The sequence below is a fragment of the Caenorhabditis elegans genome, chromosome II (assembly GCF_000002985.6).
Source record: "Caenorhabditis elegans chromosome II".
NCBI classification, from domain to species: Eukaryota; Metazoa; Nematoda; class Chromadorea; order Rhabditida; family Rhabditidae; genus Caenorhabditis; species Caenorhabditis elegans.
Genome location: NC_003280.10, coordinates 13,841,670 through 13,855,738, shown reverse-complemented (window position 1 = coordinate 13,855,738; position 14,069 = coordinate 13,841,670). Strand labels below are relative to the sequence as shown.

At 32.0% G+C, this 14,069-nt stretch overlaps 1 protein-coding gene and 3 non-coding genes across 4 annotated transcripts; 1 reads left to right on the top strand and 3 right to left on the bottom strand.

Moving 5' to 3' along the window:
• Window positions 1-459: 459 nt before the first annotated feature.
• F08G2.8 (uncharacterized protein) lies at window positions 460-3,435 on the bottom strand. The gene is made up of 4 exons (NM_064503.3): window positions 3,171-3,435; window positions 2,472-2,561; window positions 1,563-1,625; window positions 460-818 (listed from the first exon to the last, which is right to left on the bottom strand). The coding sequence occupies exons 1-4, from the start codon at window positions 3,426-3,428 to the stop codon at window positions 510-512; spliced, it is 720 nt and encodes a 239-aa protein (NP_496904.1). The 5' UTR covers window positions 3,429-3,435; the 3' UTR covers window positions 460-509.
• Window positions 2,767-2,952, bottom strand: F08G2.11. The gene has a single exon (NR_000905.2). It is a non-coding gene; the product is annotated as a small nuclear RNA F08G2.11 (small nuclear RNA).
• A 4,725-nt stretch (window positions 3,436-8,160) lies between the features above and the next one.
• F08G2.16 lies at window positions 8,161-8,249 on the top strand. Its single transcript, NR_051855.1, has one exon. It is a non-coding gene; the product is annotated as an Unclassified non-coding RNA F08G2.16 (non-coding RNA).
• Window positions 8,161-8,249, bottom strand: F08G2.14. The gene has a single exon (NR_051854.1). It is a non-coding gene; the product is annotated as an Unclassified non-coding RNA F08G2.14 (non-coding RNA).
• Window positions 8,250-14,069: the final 5,820 nt, after the last annotated feature.

The following is a 14,069-nucleotide window of genomic DNA, read 5'->3' as shown; positions in this document are numbered from 1 at the left end:
CTCAAATTCGGAAAAATCACAAAAAATTGGCCAATTTCCTTCCAAAATGAGAACTACATGACCTCGTACTCTGATTGGTTGGAAAGTGGGCGGAGCATATAGCTGATTGGTCTAAAAGTGGGCGGGGCGAATCGCTGATTGGTTGGAAAGTGGGCGGAGTGAATCGCTGATTGGTTGAAAAATAATAGGAGCAAATAGCTGATTAGCTGAAAAGTGGGCGGAGCGAATCGCTGATTGGTATAAAAGTGGGCGGAGCAAGCCGCTGATTGGCTGAATTGGTTGAAAAATAATTGGAGCAAATAGCTGATTGGTTGCAAAGTGGGCGGGCGAATCGTTGATTGGTTGAAAAGTGGGCGGAGTGAATCGCTGATTGGTTGAAAAATAATTGGAGCAAATAGCTGATTGGCTGAAAAGTGGGCGGAGCGAATCGCTGATTGGTCGCAGTCAGTTTTTTCTGCTTTTTCGTCAAATTTGAGACTTTTTTATTCATTTTTAAAAAACAAAATCAATTAATAAGAGCGATAATACTGGAAAGGCTGGTAAAACGGAGTAAACGAAGGAACTGAGAACTGAGTCGGCTGTGGATTCATCCATCTCTGATCGAACTGGGGCCATTTGTCCTGTGGCAGATATGAGGGGAATATTTCGAGAGCTGTAAAGCTGCTCTGTGGCTGAGTGATCTCTTGTGGCGGCACTGTCACGGGCTCTTTTTGTTGGGGTTGTTGGGCGGCGAAGAGAGGGCGAATCTCTTCAGGTTGGAGAAGCATGAATGGGGCGAAGATCGGGGCAAGCAAGTGGGCGACGAGCCGGTCGATTCGCTGGAAATTATTGATTTTTCACGTGGTGTCAGGCTGTCTCAATACAGTTTGATCTACAAAAAATGCGGGTTTTTTTCCCAGAAAAATTGTGACGTCAGCACGCTCTTAACCATGCAAAATCAGTTGAGATGTCTGCGTCTAACCTCCCGCATTTTTCGAAGATCAAAACGAAATGGGACTTTCTGACTCCACGTGATTTTTTCGCTTTTTTCAATTTTTTTTTTTTGGATTAAAAAAAAAATGTTTTTGACTTTTTTCGACAGATTAATGGAAATTATTGATTCTTCGATTTTTTTGTAAAATCGAGTTTTATTTTTAATACAGTTGTTGTTTTTATGTTTAAAAAAAAATTAAAAATTTAAAAGCGTATCTTTTGAGTTATAATTTGACAGAAAATCGTTTTTTAAAGGGACATCTATATTTGTTTCTGGATTTTTGATTTCATTTTCGAATATTAAAAGTAATTCCAAAATTTTTTCTGTCATTTTTTCAATTTTTAGCTATGTATAGCTATAACAAAAAGTTAGGCGGCCTAACTCAACGCTTGAAAATTCAACCTGAAAAAAAAATTATTTTTGCAGTTAATTTTTTTTCTCACGAATTTCTGAACACCCGTAAATTTGCTGGAAAGTCAGTTTTTTAAAGAAAATGTTAAGTGATTTGGAGGTGTTAAGAGGTAGGCAAACATCTTTGAAAACTTTTAAACCACTAGACTTTCACTATCCCCTCTCCAAAAAATCCTACCGATTTCAACGCCGAGTACTTAATCCGGAGCCCAGATCGAAAGCGGTACTTGATTTTTTCGATCTGAAAATTAACAATTTCGATTTGTATACACTGCAACTTTTTTCGAACGAGGGACGAGGCAAAAAGGTTTCTAGGCCATGGCCGAGTCCCCGACAGGTTTCAGCGACCATTTATGTTGCTTTGTTTTCCGCGTGTTTTCTTGTGTTTTGCACCGATTTTTCCCGTTTTTTCTTATCAAAACTGATAAATAAATATTTTTTGCAGATGCTAAAACAATTTCTAAGTGAAAAAATTGTGTATTCAGTCGGCAAGTAGCGGTGAAAGTGGACGATGTAATATGATGGATTACGGGAATACAAAACCCAAACTTTTTCCCAAACATGATACATATGCTGTTTAGATGCTGAGACTACCTGATTTTCATAACGAGACCGCTGAAAAAGTTTTGAGGTTTTCAATATTCAACATTTTGTTCGAAATTCTCGACTTTTTCACCAAAAAAGTTGAATTTTGAAAACCTCAGAACTTTTTCAGCGGTCTCGTTATGAAAATCAGGTAGTTTCAGCATCAGAGCAGCATATGTATCATGTTTGGGAAAACGTTTAGGTTTCGTATTCCCGTAAATCATCATATTACATCGTCCACTTTCACCGCTACTTGCCGACTGAATACACAATTTTTTCACTTAGAAATTGTTTTAGCATCTGCAAAAAATATTTATTTATCAGTTTTGGTAAGAAAAAACGGGAAAAATTGGAGAAAAACACAAGAAAACACGCGGAAAACAAAGCAACATAAATGGCCGCTGAAACTTGTCGGGGACTCGGCCATGGCCTAGAAACCTTTTTGCCTCGTCCCTCGTTCGAAAAAAGTTGCAGTGAATTGTATATTGCTAGTATCTAGTACCTTCTGAATTTGAGATCCACTGCCAGACTCCTTAACCATCGCTTGTACCGGTGAGAACTTCATCACGTAGAGGATTAAACGTCTACGTAGCTGAAAAATGTGAAACTTTAAAAGTTTACTTTTATCTTTGTAACTTTTCAAATTTCTTGAAAAAACTTCTCAGCAAGCTATTCCAAAATGAATGTTTAACCAAACTTCTACTAAAAGTAGTATTGAAGTTCGGCGTTTTTCCTTTTGTTAATATTTTCTTTATGGGCCTCTCACACTTTTCAAGCTTATTTTGTCCCCTCGGGGACTGGGCCGAGCCCGGCAGCAGTGCAACGCCAGGACGACCCTTGGGAAGTCGGAGCAAGCCCCGAGTCTTCCCTAGGTTCCAAAAATCATATAACCTTTATTACACTCATTCGAGTGTATACCGTAGGTTAATACGATAAGAACAGATACTACACTTTGATCTTAGCTAATAAGCCGAAGAAGCGATACTGAATGGAGGAGAGGGTAGGGGTAGTGGGGAGCTGTGTACCGACAACTCATGGGTGCGCGTGTGACACTATGAAATGACGGAGGTGTAGGGAGAGAGTGGAGGCGCAGACAGGGGCTGGTTGCCAGGCACACATGCACTTGTTTGAAAGAAACTCGGTTTTGTGCAAACAATACCTAACGAGACCCAGGCTAAGGGGGCGGAGCATAATAACTTACATCTCCATAAAACTTCCTTCCATGTCTCACATAGTCAATCACAATCTCCTGTGACTCTACATCCAACTCATCGAGCTTCTCATCCAAACTTTGCTCATTCATCATATCCGCAAATGGGTCCGGTGGTGGCTTAGAGGTCGAACTAATCCCAGCGCCTGGCCCGATTTCATTAAATTCCACAAAATTATCCTGAATCTCATCTTGAGTGAGAACTGAGCCGATGAATAGCAGTGAGAATATCAAAAGGCGATTTTGCATCTGAAAATGTTGGAAAATTTGGCTGGCTGGAAATTTTTAGGAAGAGAATTTGGAAAGAGAAATAAGGAAAATTGAAGAAGATAATTACTCCAAAAAATTTCAAACTGCGTGCCTTTGAAACATCAGTAACAAGAACTCAATTGCTTTGTTTTCTTTTTTTTTTTTAAAGAATTTTTTCAAAAATAAAAAAAAAATTCAGAATCATTCATAAAGTGCTAAAATGTTTTTTTTTTTTTGAAAATGCATTAGTCAATCTGAAATTTTTTCAGTCCAGTTTTAAAAGTTTAAGATTTGCCCTAAAATAGTGGTTCAGCGACTGATGCGAATTTTAAACAACTTGAGGTTTCTCGAAATTATATTTTTTGAAAATTTTCAGACAATTTTTTATTAGATTTTTTTTCTGAAAGTTGGGCAATTTTTTTTGAAAAAGCTAATTGTCATTGAAAAATAGCCAAATTGAATATTAATTTTTGAACTATTCTAAGGTTTCAGGAGAAATTTTCGAAAAAAAAATTATTGACTGAAAATTTTCGCATTTCGCATTAAAATTATTTTTTTCAAAAAAATTAAACATTTTAAAAATTGGTTTGAAATTGGTTTGGTTCCCATTATCATAAAACAATTTACAACGGTCGTAAGTCATTATTAAAATTTAACATATTTAAAAAAAAATTTTCAGACAAAAATTTTTTTTGGAATTTTTTTCTGAAATTTGGTAAACTTTTTGAAGAAACTAATTGTGAGATAAAATTCTCCAATGTTGCAGAAAAAGATTGTGAAAGATATTTTTTTGCCTGAAAACTTTCGCATGGTAAAATAATTTTTTCAAAAAAAATTAAAACTTCCAAAATGTTACCAGAGTATTTACCTAGCCTTGTACATATTTAAAACAATTGAATGTCTGCAAAAAGCTGTATTTCGAGCAATTTTACGGGTGTGAAATTTTTTATGATATATTATCAATAAAACTGACCAATTTTCAAAGATGGAGTAGCGTCAGTGGGGTTTTTTGTCTAAATACCCTTATAATGATTTAAGACAACCGAGTATCATATCAAAACACTCCAAAAAATTTTAGATTTTTCAAAATTTCCGGACAAAGTTTTGGCAAATTGCCAAAATTTCGAAAAAATATGAGCTTTTGAGGAAATCCCAAGCAATGTCGAATGTTTCAACCCCTACAATGTTTTAATACAAATAATTAAATCAAAATTACAATATAAAAAACTGAGAAGAAAAAAATTTTTTTTTGGTCGACTTCCAAAATTATAAGTGACAAAACTGATAGTGAGTTTAAAAAAAATTGTCAATTTTTGACAGTAAATAAAAAATTTTCAAAAAGTTTTAATATGATTTTTGGCACCATAGGAGTGGTTTTAACAGTTTCTCCACTGGCGCTACTCCACCTTTTTAAGTTATAAAAAATCTGCAAAAAATTGTTTACAACACCTGATATCTTATAGATCAGGGGTGTGCGGCAAAAAAAAAATTCGGCAAATCTACTTTTTTGAAATTTGCCGTGCTCGGCAAATTCGGCAAATTTGCCGAGCTCGGCAAACGGCAAATTCGGCAAATTCGGCAAACGGCAAATTCGGCAAATTCGGCAAATTTGCTGCACACCCCTGTTATAGATCTTATATAAGACTACCACAAACTGAACATGAAAAAGGGAAAAACTGAACAATTCCAAAAATTTTCAGTGAAATTGACGGCAGGTTTATTAGTCGCGTGGCATGAAGAACTAACATCCGGTCAGGTCACCGAACTAAATTTGAGAAAACATTTTGACATGAATGGCAACTGGTCTCTTTTCTCGGATTATGTTCCCTCGAACTTCTCAAGGCTACTACTAGGTAAGCGGTTTACTTCTTCTGATTCTACTATTCTTCTTCGTCTTTTTTCTTACTCTACCACTGTCCATTTTGTTTATAATTGCTCCAGAGGGTCTCATTAACTTCATCGTTGAAAATCGTTGAAACCACTTGACCTGGCATGAACCTGAACCTGAACAAAATTACCAAAAATAAAAATAAAAATTCTCAAGGAACACGTCATATTTCAATCCTTGTTGTGGGATTAGGTTTCACTTCAGTGATTGCGTTTTGAAATTTTATTTTCACAAAATTTGTTTTTTTGGAAAACGTTTAAAATCAAATAAAATTTAACACCCCTGAATTCAAGTTAGGAAAAACTTTTTTTTTAAATTTCGGGCTACATTAATATTGTATCAGGACATCTGGAAACTTAAAAAAAAAAACTAACAATTTAAATTTAAAAAAAGAAAATCTGAAAATTTCAAAATTCAGGAGACTTTTTTTAATCTGAAAAGCATGAGAGTTCTGAAAATTCCAAAAAAAAAACGTTGGAGAAAAAAAATTATCTAAAAATTTGAAAACTCTGTAAAAATATCTGAGAAATCTGAGAACTCGGGAAAATCGGAAAACTCTATAAATTCTGAAAAAAAAAATTCTGAAAACCATAATAATCTTAAATTCCATTATCTAAAAATTTAAAAAAATCTGAAATCCCTGAAAAATTCATTAAAAATAAAAAATTATAACTGAAAATTATAAAACATCTGACAATTCTGAAAATTCTGAAAACCAAACCTAAAGATCTAAATAATCTGAAAATTCTAAGAATACTGTTTTCTCTGGAAATTCTGGGAAACTGAATACTCTTTAAAAAAATCTTAAAATTATTTTTTAACTCTGAAAACCTTGAAAATTCTAAGAAAAACAATCTGAGAATTGTTTTAAAAATCTGAAAATTATAAAAAAAATTTCTTTTGAAAATCTGAAAATTCGAGAACTTACGGAAAACTCAAAAAATCCTGAAAAATCTGGAAAACTGAATATTATATGACTTTTGATTATTTTTTTTTCCTAAAATCTAAAATTAAAAAGGATTAAAGGACGATCCGTTCTTCAAGTGCTATGCACTGCGGATCTGGGACTCAGGTACACTGCCTGGTGGTGATCCCTCTGGGCTGTAATTTAAGCCACGTCCTAGCCGGGGACTGTGGCCGATAATCCAGTCGTGGATTGCTCCACTTCCCAATAGAAGCTGGGTGAACCTAGGGGATGAGACCGGACTTGAACTCGTGACCTCCAGACTGCTAGCGGCCACCACTACCGACTGAGCTATCTGCCCCCTGTAAAAAAAGATTCTATGAAATCTGTAAAATTCTTTAAAAAAATTTGAAAACTCAAAAATAAAATCGGAAAATTCTGAAAAAAAAACAAATATTCTAATTCGCCCGAACCTAAAAATAACTTCAAAAAATTGGAAAAAACCTAACAATCTGAAAAAAAACCCTGAAAATTGAACAATAGAAAATTATTTTTATTACCCAATTTTTTGAAACATTTCCAGTTCTGATTCAAATAAAATCAATCTGCAACTGCAATCAATCTAACGCTTATCTAAAAAAAAGTGTGTTGCAGAAGTCGGTGAGATGTCAAAGGAAGGAAATTCGAAAGTGAATCTCTTTGAACGAACCGCGATGGTTTGAAGAGGCGAGATTCGAAAAAAAGTTATTTTGTCGATTTATTTTTATTTGAATTTTATGGTTTTTTTTCAAAAACATAAAGCAAAAAATTAGGTAATTATAAATTTTTTTAAAACACCGTCAAAAAAATAATCTTGAATTTTTTTTTAACTAAAAAAAAAGAAAATTTGTTTGAAAAAAACTCTGAATTTGTTCCCAAAAGTTGTAAAGATATTTTCGGAAAACAAAAATTTCAAAACTCTCCTAGCATGCTAAAGCCTTTAAAAATTGCTAAAAATTAATTTTTAGTTTTTAAAATTAATTTTTAATTTTAAAATTAAATTAAATTTTTGAATAATTTAATTTTTACTTTTCAGAATAGATTTTTAATATTCAAAATTAATTTAAGTTTTTGAAATTGAAATTTCGATGTTTAAAACTAATTTAAATTGTGAGTATTTAATTTTTAATTTGTAAAATTTAATTTTTGATTTTTTAAATAAATATTTAGTTTTTAAAATAAATTATCAAAGTTTGAAATTTTTAATTTTAAGCATTTAATTTTTAATTCCGAAAAATAATTTTCAGTTTTCAAAATTAATTTATGTTTCAAAAATTTAATTGTTAATTTTTAAAATTTAATTTTTAATTTTTAAAACTAATTTCTTGGGAGCGCTGTTAAATTTTTGATTTTTAAAATTGAGTTCTAATTTTTAGTATTAACTATGTGATTTTCAAAATTAGTTCAAATTTTAAACATTTAATTTTCCTATTTCAAAGTTATGGTTTACTTTTTAAAATTTAATTTCAAATTTTCAAAGTTACTTTTAAATTTTCAAATCGAAATTTAAATTTCTAAAATTAATTTGTAAATTTAAAAAAATGTTTTACATCATTAAAACAATTTTTTGAAATTTAGAAAAGTTTTGTACACTTTTTTACATTAATATATGGTTATTACAACCAAATTTCTAAAATTTAAAGCGAAATTCCTATATATTTCCTAGCTGTAATTTTTCAAAAATCCAATTCTTCACCCGTAAAAGTAGTCTAATAGTTTTGTCTCTAAATAGACACATCAGTCAACACAATGATTTAGAAGATATGTCATCTCATTCCCACCAGCCTCGCATCAGCAGCAGCGGTACAGTCAAAAGAGTGAGGGTCTTTCTAAAGAGACATTGCCCGTCTCCATCTCAATATCTCTCGTCGTCTCCACTATTTCCAGGGGTTCTTCACACAAAAAGGGACCGCCTGGTTGTTGGAGGGTGTTGGGGGGGCAAGGGGGGTGAATTGCCGCCAAACGTCTCTTTTCAAATCCTTCGCTTCTTTGGTCTTCCGTCTTAATATCCGATCTGCTAGGGGGGTTCATTTAGAGTAGTTTTACTAGTCGTAAAATTGTAATAAACTATAAGTTATATGCATTGATTCCCACAAGCATAAAACATTTTTAGGGGGATAACTTTTTTTATTAGCTCGGAGTTCTCCCCGTGTACGCCTGTTCATGTAACCGGAGGAAGCACCAAAACTTTTATTTTTGTATTTTAAATTAAAAAAAAATTTTTTTTTTTCAAATTAAGTTTGAAAATTAAAAGAGTAATTTAAAGAAAACTAAAATTTTAATTTTCAAAACTCAGATTGGCCTTTAGAAAATTAAAACTTAATTATAGTAATTGAAAATTAATTTAAAAACTTAAATAAATGTTGAAAAATTAAAAATTAATTTTAAAAATCAAAAATTATTTTTTTAAACAATTAAAAGTAAAATTTAAACATTTAAACATTTAAATTAAATTCTAGAAACTAAAAATTAATTTAAAAAAATTAAAAATTAATTTAAAAAATTGATAATTAATTTTGGAAATTAAAAATTAACTCTAAAAATTAAAAATTAATTTAAGAAATTGAAAATTACATTTTTAAAACTTAAATTAATTAAAACATTTAACAATTAATTTTAAAACTAAAAAATCAAATAAATTAAATTATAAAATAATTTTAAAAATTAAAAATTAATAATAAAAATTATAAAATAATTTCCTTTTCTGAAAAACAAAATTTTTTGTTTGAAAATTAAGCTTTAAAGTATTCATAATTTATTTATTTTTCTTAAATTTTCAAAATCTAACTTTTTTTGTCCCCGATTTCCTTTTTTTCTTTCTAACTTTTTTATCGATGTGATATATATCTGAGTGTCCCATATATTTGTTTTTAACATAGAGAATTTATTTGAATTTCCGTCGTCCCTTTAATAGCTTTTAATCCCCCACCCCTTTGATCTATGCCGCGCTGATTTACATTCCAAAGTTTATTGGCGATTTGCGGATGGCTTGTGATTAGTGATTAAAGTGATAAAATGGTTTCTATTTCAAATTCAATTTGAATGAATTTTATGGGAACTTTGAAATTGTTTATTTTTAAAACGGTTTCTAAGGTTTAAAAAAAAATTTTAATTAAAAAATTCTGAAAAAATTGTTTTTATAACTTTTTTTTTCAAACTCTTTTATATATATATCGATTTCCTGCCGTCAAACCTCGTCATTCAAGTAACTTTTTGATAAGAAATGTACACACCTCTCTCCCCAAATTTCAAATGCTCGTGTTGCAATATTTGGGACAATTTGTGTTCCGCTGGCAGTTTTACGACGCAATTTGGCAACTTTTTACCACTTGCTGATAAAGATTATAAGGGGCAACGGGCACGTTTTTATGCAACCGTTTTCCGAGAATTTTCGATTTTTTGGGATTGAATTTGTATTTGAAAATTCTTTTAACTGTTAAGAAATATCGATTCTAGATTTTAACGTGGTGTCAGGTTGTCCCATTACGGTTTGATCTACAAAAATTGTGGGAATTTTTCGTCCAAGAAATGTGACGTCAGCACGTTCTTAGCCGTGTCAAATCAGTTGAGAACTCTGCGTCTCAACTTCCGCATTTTTAGATCTATGCAGATCAAACCGAAATGAGACACTCTGACACCACGTGGATTTTATAAAAGTTTAGTGCCAGTGGAGCGCATTTGCATTAGCCAAAAATTTTTCAAAAACTTTTATCAGAAAATTTGAATTTCCCGCCAAAATGTTTTAAAACGAAATTTGAGTTTCCCGCCAATACTTTTTTCTCAGAAATTTCAATTTCCCACCAAATTTTGTTTTTTGAAAATTTTAATTTACAGCCAATTGTTTTTCTCAGAAAATTCGAATTTCCCGCCAAAATGTTCTCACAAAAAATTCGAATTTCCCGCCAAAATGTTTTCACAAAAAGTTTGAATTTCCTGCCAAAATTGTTTCTTTCTAAAAATTGGATTTCCAGCCAAACACTTTTTACGAAAAAAGTTGGTTTTTTAATTTGAGAAACCGAACGAATTTTTTTTTCAAATTTTCATAGAAAATTTGAATTTCCCGCCAAAAAAGTCCAAAAAAGCTTACTTAATCTCAAAATTAGCATGGCAATAACCAGCGGGTAGCCACCAAAAGAAAGCAATTAACGAAAGCAACCATCTGGATTGCAACAGGTGCATGATATGGCGTAACACGGAAATTTGACGACCGCAACATGCTTTCGGCTACGGTCTTTTGATATTCTAAACTTTTTTTATTGTTGCTTTAGGTTTTTGCATTGGAAAAATGTGTAAAGTAGCGGTAAAATTGGTGACTTGAATTTGGAAAAATGTGTCAAGTGGGGTACTTTTTTCAGAGGGGGATGTAGTAATTATAAAATTAATTGTTTATTTTTACAAGTAGGCTTGGAAGGATTTTAGTAAACTAATGTGAAAAAATATATAAAAATCGATATTTTGCCATATTTTTAAGAAAATCAATAATTTTTTTTGATTTTTTTTTGTTGGTTTATTCGTTTGTTGCTTTTGGCATAAAATTATTTTTTGTTCCAGGCCAGTTTTCAGATTTTCGAAAACTTTTTGACATATACAATTTCGCATTTTCGTTGCTTTTATTTAATATAATGCATAAATGAAATACAAAATCAAAAAAACAAAAAAAAATCAAACCGCGACCCCCGGTCGAGGTTCGCTTCTTTCACGGCCACCTTTTCCATTTGCAAAATGGAGGGAAATTAGAAGCCCGTGCATATACAAAATTTAACTGCTAAATATTCAATTCCGGCAATTTGCCGATTTGCCGGAATTTTTCGATTCCTGCAATATGCCGAAAAAATTTTTTTCAAAAAAGGCTGATTTATTTTTGAATTTCCGGGCGAATGAATGACGTCATTTTTGACATTGTTGCATTTTCTCGGCAATATTGATGTTTGTTTTTTTCATTTTTTCTGTGTTTTATAATTAGAAACCTACATAATTTATCAATTTTTCAGACATTTTCCCACAATTTTTTTTAACTTTAAATTTTTTATTATTGATTTTTAGGCCAATTTTAGATTTTCAATTTTCTGCGCAGAAAAATGTCTTAAAATTTTTTCAAATTGAGGCCAATCAATATTGCAGAAACCGAAAAAATGTTAAAAATGACGTCACTACTGTGCGCGGGAATTCGAAAATAATTCAGTCCTTTTTTCAAATTAAAAAAAAATTAACAAAAAAAATTTAGGAAATTTTTAGGAAATTTTTAGAAATTTTGCTACAGTTATATTCGGTATTTTGAGACTGTATTCTGTCATTTAGGGTCAATAGTGTTCGGAGATTGATATGAATTTTTGCCACTTTATAATAGTTTTCGATGGGCTAAACATAGATTTTCTGAATTCAGCATACATGAATTACCCGTTTTCAACAAATTTAGACAACTTTTTATTTTTGCCCAATTTTTTTTCAGCCATCTAATAACTCTCCTTTTTTTTGGGCAAAAAATGTTTTTTGTTTGAAATCACTGAAAATTAAAAAAAAGGACCCTAAAAATTGACAAATTTCTCGAAAAGTTCATCATCTCAATTCCGCATCGTCAATCTTGTGAATCCTTCTCCACAAATTCCCATTAATTCTCAAAACTGCCCCAGCTTTTGCCCACCCCCCATCGCCTTGCTCTCAATTTATTGCCGTTTCCTCCAGTTTTCCCTTTTTTTTTACCAACATTTTATTAATATGAGGGTCCTGAACGGAAAGGCCTAAAGCGGATTAGATGATAAAGTAGTAGAGTAGAATATGATAAGGAACTAATAGTTTGAGGTGTTTGCCAGAGTGATTTACAACCCAGTCGGGAATAGTTTTGACTAGAACACATAACTTTTGAATATCTAAAAATAGAAAATAGATTTTTAAAAAATTTTAAAAATGTGGTAAAAAATTGCAGTAAAAATTTTGTAATTTTTTTTATTTTGCAAACAAAAAAAATTGATTTTGATTTATTTTGAAAAATTATCGGCATGGGACCCATATTTTTATTATTTTAAGCAAACTTCCTACTACTACCTAACAATTTGAAAAATGTCAAAATATTTACAACTTAAAAATTTCGGGCAAATCGGCCAATTGCCGGGAATGAGGTTTTCCGGAAAATCAGCAACGGTTTTGCACTTTTTTGGAAATTTCAGAATTTCAATTTCAATCGGCAAAAGTGTACGCACCCTATGAATGTTCCTGCATCTATTTTGAAAAGTAAGAAAATTCTATAAAAATATCTAAAGAAAACAGGAAAAAATTTCAAAAAGGCACTATTTTAAATGTTATCGTCTTATAAAAGAATCCCTCTAACAAACTTCGATCAAATCGGCAAACCTGCAATTTGCCGGAATTGAAAATTTCTGGCAAATCGGCAAACCGACAAATTGCCGGAATTGAAAATTTTCGGCAAATCGGCAAACCGGCAATTTGCCGCTCACCCCTGATTCCGACTGTTTCACGTGGAGACAGAATGTCTCATTTCGGTTTGATCTACATTAAATGCGGGAGAAGAGACGCAGACAGCTCATTTGATTTCGCATGGTTAAGAACGTGCGGACGTCACAATTTTCTGGAACGATATTGCCGCATTTTTTGTTGATCAAACCGCAATGAGACAGCCTGACACCACGTGCTGTTTCCAAAACATGTTTCACAATACTAAACCGAACAAAATTCCTAAATTCCTAGTGTCAAAGTTTACATTTTCGGCACTTTTGACACTTTGTCCTCTACCCTATTTGCCCTACTTTTACCTCTTCGGCACATTTGATCTTCTTCCTGTTTTCTCGACAAATAGCACCTTAGACATCCTTCCCTCTTCTTCTTCAAAGTAGGTATCAATAGCTGCCTCCTCTCTCTCCCATAGATCGGGTGGGTGTCACCTAATTAGAGGCCAGACAGTCGGCTTTTTTTGAAGTTTTTTTAGGCGTTGAAGAGGGTTGAGGGGCAGTGAAAAAGGAAAAGAGAACTGTGTCATCTTGACGCCGATTTTATTCGACTATTCCAATTCCCTAGTTACCTATTTTCAAATATTTTCAAAAAACATGCACGGAGCTGTCTTATCTAAGAATTTTTGAGCAATATGTGTGATATCTGAAAACTATCTTATCTACTCTGCAAAAAACCAGCTTCCCAAAAGAAACAATATATTTGTCACTTTATAAAAAAGGGGTCTGGAGATTATCGACTTTTTTGTAATCTACTGACAATTTTTTGAAATTTTTTCTGAGATTTTAAAATTCGTTTTGTAATTTCAGAGTTTTTTAAAGATAAAATTGAATAGTTACTTTGCACATATTTTCAAATACTGTTTTTTTTTCTGAAACTTTTCATTATTTGATTTTCCAATAGTTTTGAACTGCGTCCACCTTTAGCAAAAAGTAGGCAGGCAGGTAGGCAGGCATGTAGGCATGAAAACAAAGCTATAGTCTCAAATTACTCATACCGTGCAAAAATGACCAAAATAAAACATTTTTTGACATTTTTAAAAAATTTTTTATATGCTAAATTTTTGAAAGTTGACCAAAACCTAATTTTGGTAATTTTTTTAAAGCTCAATCAACTTTAGTCAATGTTTTTAAGCATATAAAATTCCAGCCTAAGCCTCAGCCTAAGCCTAAATCTAAACCTAAACCTACGCCTCAGCCTGTACCTAAGCCTAAGCCTAAGCCTAAGCCAAAACATAAGCCTAAGCCTAGCCTAAGTCGAAGCCAAAGCTTAAGCCAAATCCCAAGCCTAAGCCTAAACTAAAGACTAAGACTAAGCCGGATCCTAGGCCTAAGTCTAAGCCTACTTC

Coding starts and splice junctions, on each gene's coding strand:
- F08G2.8 (NM_064503.3), bottom strand. CDS start 3,428: ATGCAAAATCGCCTTTTGATATTCTCACTGCTATTCATCGGCTCAGTT. Junction 2,562..3,170: donor GAAGGAAGTTTTATGGAGAT/GTAAGTTATTAT, acceptor CACATTTTTCAG/CTACGTAGACGTTTAATCCT. Junction 1,626..2,471: donor GTGGATCTCAAATTCAGAAG/GTACTAGATACT, acceptor GTTAATTTTCAG/ATCGAAAAAATCAAGTACCG.